The sequence below is a fragment of the Crinia signifera genome, chromosome 3, assembly GCF_055691185.1.
Source record: "Crinia signifera chromosome 3, ASM5569118v1, whole genome shotgun sequence".
NCBI classification, from domain to species: domain Eukaryota; kingdom Metazoa; phylum Chordata; class Amphibia; order Anura; family Myobatrachidae; genus Crinia; species Crinia signifera.
The window spans coordinates 29,724,107-29,732,790 of NC_139219.1; the positions used below are offsets into that span (position 1 = coordinate 29,724,107).

Genomic DNA, 8,684 nt, shown 5'->3' on the forward strand with positions numbered 1-8,684 from the left:
TAACTGTGGTAGGCCTGATACAGAGGAATGGATGATGGTGTTACAGACATGTTTGCACACGTGTGCATGTGCCTTGTGTAGAAACACAGAATTAGACAGCAGATAAGTAGCATTTGGCCTATATACATTCCCCATTGTGCTGTAATATACCCAAGTGGTGATGCCACAGGTTGCAGCTCCTATACAACCTCCCCGATTAAATACTGCACCCCCAACCTGTATATACATTAATGGCAGACACTCATATACAGAACCTACCCCTGAGTACATACCGCGCCCCAACCTGCATAGACAGTGCTACAGAGCCTCCCCGAGTATATACTGCACCCCCAACCTGTATTTACAGTAATGGCAGACTCGCATATACAGAACCCACCCCTGAGTACATACTGCGCAACCCAACCTGCATATACAGCCCTACAGAGCCTCCCTGAGTACATACTGTACCCCGACATCATCAAGTGTGGCCCGAGGATTTGCAACACTCAGACAAGAGCATTGCTCATGCAGAACGCCCTCACCCCAGCGCCAGTACACGCACCGCCATAAGGTATTTGCTCCCAGGGCCGACGATGACTAAGTCGGCACCTAAGAATGGTCAACAATGACAGAAGGTCGACAAGCTTAAGGTTGACATGGTCAACAAGTTTTCCATGTTTTTTTTTTTTTTTGCTTTAACTGACTTGGTTCATACTTTACTATCCAAGTGGGCATAGAGTGAGAACGCAATAGTGTGCCCGAATCATGGCGAGCGCAGGGACGCGGTACACCTATACGGTGTTAATGTTGACATATGTCGACATAAACATCAAAAAACTTGAAAATCTTGTGTTGGCCTATTGAATGTCATATATACACATATACATACTTTATTTACAGTTTCCTACATAGCACAGCATATTATTTTGTGCTTTACAATTGGAAACAGTGATAGAACAAACACATATATATCTATACATACCACATACATACATACACAGCATCATGTGGCTGCAGGAGGGAACCACATAACGGTCGCCCATATACCCCCAGGCCGGAGCCGCCCTCCCTCACTCTACTTACCCAGGATCTCCTTCCTGCGGTCGGCGTGCGGCTGGTCGGTGTAGACCCAGTCGAAGTCCTCCCGGGCCACTCTGTTCCCCATGGCTGCCGGTGTGGGGTGTGTGAGGTCGGGAGCGGAGGAGCAGCGCTGTGACTGGCGCTCTGTGTGTGTGTGTTGGACTGCTGATGGGGCGCGCTCCCGATACACCGCCGGAAAACGCCGCGCACGACCCAGAAGCGACGGGCACGCCCACGCCGGCTAGGGGGAGGAACCTGTGGTGACGCGTAGGGTGTGGCGCGCAACGCCCCCTTCCAGCAGCGGCACGAGAGCAGATGCGACCCAGCTGGCGGTGAGGAAGGAAAGGGTCCGCGCTGTAGCCACACCCACTATGCAGATAGGGAGGAGAGTAGGGCGGGGGCTAATTGTCCTGTGAGGGGTTGTGGGGGCGGCCACGACAGGGGCGTGTTTTCTAATATAATGTATGTGACACACACACTAATTTACTCTGTCTCAAACATCATGTATGTGCGGGTTATCACATCATTATGGCTGGTGGTGATATATGTGATAGAATGTTTAATTCCATCATAAAACGGGTCCCTAGCTATTGTGGTTGTCATATAACCCCATAATCTCTGTCTCTCCAGCAGTCATTATGATCTCGAGCCACATCCCTCCTCTGTGTCTCTCCAGGCTCATGCGGCTCATGTGTCTCTCCAGCCTTATGCAGCCCCTGTGTCTCCCCAACCTCATGCCTCCCCAGTGTCTCTCCAGCCACATGCCGCCCCAGCAGTCATTATGATCTCGAGCCTCATGCCTCTCCAGTGTCTCTCCAGCCACATGTCTCTCCAGCCTCATGCGCCACACACCGCCCCTGTGTCTCTCCAGCCACATCCCTCCTCTGTGTCTCTCCAGGCTCATGCAGCTCATGTGTCTCCCCAACCTCATGCCTCCCCAGTGTCTCTCCAGCCACATGCCTCCCCAGCAGTCATTATGATCTCGAGCCTCATGCCTCTCCAGTGTCTCTCCAGCCACATGCCTCCCCAGTGTCTCTCCAGCCTCATGCGCCACACACCGCCCCTGTGTCTCTCCAGCCACATCCCTCCCCTGTGTCTCTCCAGCCTTATGCAGCCCCTGTGTCTCCCCAACCTCATGCCTCCCCAGTGTCTCTCCAGCCACATGCCTCCCCAGCAGTCATTGTGATCTCCAGCCTCATGCCTCCCCAGTGTCTCTCCAGCCACATGCCTCCCCAGCAGTCATTATGATCTCGAGCCTCATGCCTCTCCAGTGTCTCTCCAGCCACATGCCTCCCCTGTGTCTCTCCAGCCTCATGCCTCCCCAGTGTCTCTTCAGCATCATGCCTCCCCTTTTTCTCTCCAGTCTCACGGCAATCCAGTCTCTCCAGCCTCATGCCTCCCCAGTGTCTCTCCAGCCCCAAGACTCCCTAGTGCAGGCTTTCCCAACCACGGTCCTCAAGGCACACCAACAGTGCAGGTTTTGTAGATATCCAGGCTTGAGCACAGATGACTTAATTAGTACCTTAGTGATTCTGATTAAACCATCTGTGCTGAAGCCTGGATATCACTAAAGCCTGCACTGTTGGTGTGCCGTGAGGACCGTGGTTGGGAAAGCCTGCCCTAGTGTCTATCCACTCCACCCTCATGCCTCCCCTGTGTCTCTCCAGCCTCATGCCTCCCAAGTGTCAATACAGCCTCATGTCGCCCATGTCTCTCCAACCTTATGCCTCCTCTGTGTCTCTCCAATGTCATGCCACCCTGTATCGCTGAAGCCTCCCTGTGTCTCTCCAGCCTCTTGCCTCCCATGTCTCTCCAGCATCATTCCACCCTGTATCTCTCCAGCCTCATGTCTCTCTCCCCAGTATCTATCAAGCCTCATGCCTCCCAAATGTCTCTCCAGCCTCATGCCTCACCTGTGCCTCAGCATTAAGCCCTCCTTCCCATGTCTCTCCAAATCAAACTATGGCTGCATTTTAGCCCTGCCATTTGGTGTACGCATGCTACAGGGGGTGGGGGTGTAGCTGCCGCTCATGGGGGTGTGCCACAAGTCTGGGGCCTGGCCTCCCAATCTTTCCCCTATACCTCTTGTGTACATGCATGTTGGGCAGCGGGGTCATAGACCATTGAAGATTTCAAATCATCGATGGTCGATGACTATCCCTACTTTCACTATTGTCCCGTCAGATACTGTTGGCGCAGCATACACTAGGCACATTTGCTGTTGCTGCAGAAGCTGGGTGTGATACAGCTCACAGGCAATGTCTAGGTCGACAGAAGGTTACGGTATGGATGGTAGACAGTGCCTAGGTCGACATCCTAGGTCGACATACCCTAGGATGACATTGACAGAATGTCGACACAAGCTTTAGGTCATCATGGACATGCATACTGTTGACATGAGTTTTTCCCATTTTTATTGCTATGTCGACATGGACACTGTAAAAGTGCACTCAGCACATTCTCCCTCTATGCCCACTTGGATAGTAAAGTAGGAAAAATCACCTTTAAAAAACTTGAAAAACTCACGTCAACCTTATTCGTGTCGACATCAAGTTTGTGTCGACCTAGGGTATGTCAGCCATTCTTAGGTGCCGACCTAGACCCTGTCGACCATTAGTGGTCGATCAAGTGACTGTCGACCTAGACCGCATACCAGGCAGGAAAAGGTTGATTTGCACATGATTGCACAAGCAAAATTTCGACACGGAAACGGTCGAAATGAGTGTTCCACATTTTTGGTGTCATTTCCCCCTGCATGGATCGCTTTACTTTACTGTTCCCAAACGTGTGGAATGTGTGAAGGAAAAAAATTCCCCAAAAATGCACGTCAACCTTTTGCTTGTGTCGATCTTTTATCAATGTCAACCTAGACCCTGTCTGTCAGCCACCCAGATACCGGCGAGGTTAGGCATCGGCAGATTTGCATTGCTCTGCATTGGGCTGGAAATACACTTTATTTTTTATTTTGTACATTTATGCCCATTTTGCTAATTATTCCGCTTCCGTCCCAAACCCCCGGCGTATGCGGCCTCTTCCCGAATCTTCAGCTGTGATAAATACACCCCTCGTGGCTCCTCAACAATGGGACAGGAAATGGCCGCTGTGCTTTATATAACACGTGTGTGTACGGTGTGCACTGCGCCGCTTGCCTCCCGCTGTTACATATAAATAACTCGCTCAGTACACACAGAGGCGCCGCGTCCGACCGGAGACTGCCTGAATGGAGAGGCCGTAGGAAATATGACTAAAGGGGGGGGTCACCTTTATCCCAAGTGTTTGGTTTCATTTGACTTTAAGTTGTCCCATTTGTTGCACAGTTCTGGCCAGTTCTGCCTCACACTGGAGCGGATTTATTCCCTGTTTGTAGTGTACACTAGAGAGTGTGATCCAGCGAGTGTGCACCGGGTCTGACACCTCCGTGTAATCCGCTGTAAGATATAAGTAAATAAAGCCTGGGTGATATCCTGGGGGCAGCGCGAGATCTCTCCTGCTGCAGGATCTGGCACGTACAGACGCAGGACATGTCACCTCTTGTCTGATCCTGGGGAAATGCTCTGATCTGGGACTGATGCAGGGACTGCGACACAAACAGAAACACTTTGCCCCTTTATACGGGATACGGTCATTTGGTCTACAACAACTAGGTCGACAAGCATTGAGTCGACATGCAGCAATGTTGACATGGGTCAAGGTCAACAGGGGTCTAGGTGGTCATGGGTTTAGGGTGACAGGTCATTAGGTCGACATGGGGTTTTTCACTGTTTTCTGAGCTGCCATGTGCTGGCAGGCGGTATTTCATGCCCTACCATCCACTAGGGCGTGGTGGGAGGGGGGATGCGGTGGACTTCATTTCGACCTTTTCACTGTCGACCTTCCCCATGTCAACCTAATACTTGTGTCGACTTATCCCTTGTCGACCGAGTTGTTGCAGACCAAATGACCCACACCCTTTTATACGACTGTGTAGTGCTGCATGGGGTGAGGGGTGGGGGGGGGATATCATTTGCAGAGAGCATTTATCTGGGAACATACTGGGCAATATATTGGTAACAATACCGCATGCATATCACCCAGTGTGTATGGTAAATATCACCAACCATGGGCAAAGCCATCTCCTGTACATGCAGCTCGATCTCACAATATTGTCTGATATTGTCCAGTGTGTTTGCACTGTATCGTTCTATCACGGCACCACCGATATAGTTGACTATATCAGTGGCACCGGGAATTGCTGGCTATAATCACCTACACACCCAGAACCGGCAGGAGGCTAGAGAAAATCAGGTGGTCCTCCTGTCCCACCGGAAAGATGATCAAGTCCCCCGCAAGCCACTCAATTACAGAACACAAGTGGGGGAAATGAGGTGTACCTGATGACGCAGTTTGGGCTGAATCCCACCATCGTTTCCCCCATCCCGTTTTTACAGTGCTGTATAGCTGGGGGTGACATAATTGTTTGGTCACACCACTCAATCAGCCCACCTAACAGAGAAACCCTGAGGAGATGATGGTGGGGAGAGTAGTAATATTCCTGCCAGCAAACAGCTGATGGCTGGGCGAGTAGGGTAATGTCAATGCTGGGCAGCACCCTCTGCATAGCTCTTACCTTGGTCCAGTCACATTAGCGGCTTCTATACCTTTCTTCTTTCCCACTACATCACATTCTAGAATCTCCCTATCTCCTATTATATTGTCTTGGATTGCTCCTCTGTGTGGCCATGTAGTGCATACACATGTCTCTTGGGAGAAGATGTACTAAGCCATAGGTCTTCAAACTGTGGCCCTCCAGATGTTGTGAAACTACAAATCCCAGCATGCCTTGCCACAGTTTTGCTATAAAGGAGTGTTAAAACTGTGGCAAGGCATGCTGGGATTTGTAGTTTCACAACATCTGGAGGGCCACAGTTTGAAGACCCACTAAGCTTTGGAGAGAGCAAATACCAACCAATCAGCTCCTAACTGCCATATTACAGGGTGTGAATAAAAAGGAGTTATGGGATTGAAAGTAGTTAGGCGATAGCTAGCAGGGTTGAAATTTTGGCCCAGGGCCCTAACACACCAGCACTAGTCCCAGGTCCCCGGGGCCAACCCAGGAAAATAGTCTGGTGTGAAAAGGGTATTAGTTACTTTTTTGCTGTTCCACACCCTATCAGAGAGGCAAGGACAGCACCCAAGGCAGACACAGAGAACCATATTGCATTTATTGTAATACTACAGCACCTTTCTTTTACGTGCTTTTTAATGGAGTTTATCTCTTTATGATCTCTTATTACATGGGTTTGTCCTTGAATAATTGAGTGCACTGGTTTTACAGACATCCAAGCTGCTAAATCGATGCCACAGGATTCAGGAACACGACAGGAAGGTTTTCCACCTGTTGTATACTGGTCTTTCCCCAAAATTATTATGAGAGCATTATTTCCAGAAGGTAATAGCAAAGCCCCCCCCTATCCCCCTATTTTGAAAATGGAACATTCACGCTACTTTCCCACTGCCAAACTTGCTTTGACCCGCTTTTTGAAACGTTTCTTTAAACGGGTCAAAGCAGGATTTAACCCCTTTCCCACTGCATGTAGAAAAACTGTATGTTACTGGTTAATTAATGTTTTTGTACCTTTCACATTGAACCCGTTGTGAAAGGTACAAAATGGTAATTAACCAGTAATATACCCCCCCCCCCCCCTACTTACCTGCGTGGAGGATCCGGGCAGCGGTGTTTGCGCATTGCTGGAGAGGTAGCGGGGTCCGGTGTGGGCACGGTACTTCGGGTCCCTCCCTGCAGCTAATGGATGCTGGGCAGTGGGGTCCATCCCGCATGGGCACTGTACTGTGGGTGCAGCGGGGTCCATCCGGCTGATGGGAACTAGTAGTTCCCACTATGTGCATGTCTAATGAGTGCCGTGCATATGTATGAGCCGCTCATTCCATATACGCATATGTAATGAGCAGCTCATTCATAAGTAATGAGCAGCTCATTCATATGCTCAGCACTCATTAGACATGCACATAGTGGGAACTACTAGTTCCCATCAGCCGTATGGACCCCGCTGCACCACCAGCACTATGCCCATGCGGGATGGACCCCGCTGCCTCCCCACTGCCCAGCATCCATCAGCCGCAGGGAGGGACCCGAAGTACTGTGCCCATGCCACACCCCGCTGCCCAGATCCCCCACGCAGGTAAGTACCAGGGGAGGACGGGCGCAGGGCAGGTACTGGGGAATACCGTTTGAGACCCGTTCCCACTGCCAAAAAAGCGGGTCTAAAATGGGAAGGACACTGCTTTTTTCCTGTTTAACAAATACTGGTATTTGTTAAACGGGTAAAGCACCCTGGAGCTTTCCCACTACAGCTTTACCCGTTTGAAAAGGCTAAAAAATAGCAATATACCGTTTAAGATCTGCAGTGGGAAAGGGGTATCAACATAAAGGGTGGTATTCAATTGTTTATCACCAGCATTACAGCCGACTATCCCCAGGGGTGGTGAACAGACTTGCACAAATACATGGCATAAACCTGACCATAATGAACAAGATATTCACAAAAAAAATAGATCAATTGAATATAGCATTAAGATCTACCATCATTTTAGATGAGAGACTGGACACAATATAACAATTAAATACCACCCAAAGTGTCAATCCTCCCTTGGTTCTATTAACGGTCCGGTTGGCCAAACAAAACCATATCTATCCTGGACAAATGATATCTATCCTGGACAAATGATATTGACCACACACACTGAAAAATATCAGCAAACGATATAGTCAGTGACGGGTGCCGGACAGGAACCCGACTGTCAAAACACCGACAGCCGGGTTTCCGATGGCCACCTGCTACTTTCCCTCGTGGGGGTCCACGACCCCCATGCCCGCAGTGCGGCGAGCCACCAGGGCTTAGTTGCGCTCACCATGCTGTCTGGGTCCGGGCAGTCGGGATCCCGACGTCGAACTAATGACTATCGGGATCCTGATTGTCGGACCCCTGTACCACACCCGTCACTGAAATCACCTATCCCCCTCATCCCTAGTCAACATTAAGCATGGACGACGGGGTTGATGGCTCGTTGACGATGTGTGCACACTCATCGATTTTTAAGAGAGAACACTCAGAAGGGCCAAAATGACCAGTAATGTGTAGTGTGTGTGTGTATGAGGCTTTAGTTATAACAGAACACTTGTGAATAGTTAAAAAAATAAAACATTAACAATAGCCTTTTACCTTCTTTATTCATAAGCAGTTTTTTTTTTTCAATTTTATTTATTCAAAATTTTGTACATATGGCTCCAACAGTAGCAGAGAACATTCTGCATGCCTGCCAATAGGAGGTGATTTTAGTGCCTGTATCTTTCTGAAGTTCATCACCAAAAGAGAAAACCTTATCGCAATATTGTTTTATAATAACCCTATTTGTACCTCTGCTTTGTCCGGGTAATCCACAATTATTGTGCACAAAACAAAATATAAAAGACAGAAAAGGATAGAGATGAAAGACTTAGACCCCATAGCTCACTGATCAGCAGGCCGGCATAGGCAAAAGCAGGGGTGGGGTTTCTGGTTACCTGGAAACCCCCTCCCCCTGGGAAAGTGTCTTAAATTGTGACAACAATAGCTGGTCTATAATAG

The 8,684-nt window shown here is 49.4% G+C and overlaps 1 protein-coding gene across 1 annotated transcript in view; it reads right to left on the reverse strand.

The window, feature by feature from the left end:
• The window catches only part of DEGS1 (delta 4-desaturase, sphingolipid 1), a 13,928-nt gene extending 12,660 nt beyond the window's left edge, over positions 1-1,268 (reverse strand). Inside the window, exon 1 of the mRNA XM_083175570.1 lies at positions 1,063-1,268. Coding sequence (XP_083031696.1) covers positions 1,063-1,144 — 82 coding nt within the window. The 5' untranslated portion in view covers positions 1,145-1,268. The remainder of the gene's footprint in view (positions 1-1,062) is intronic.
• Between the last annotated feature and the right edge of the window lie 7,416 nt (positions 1,269-8,684).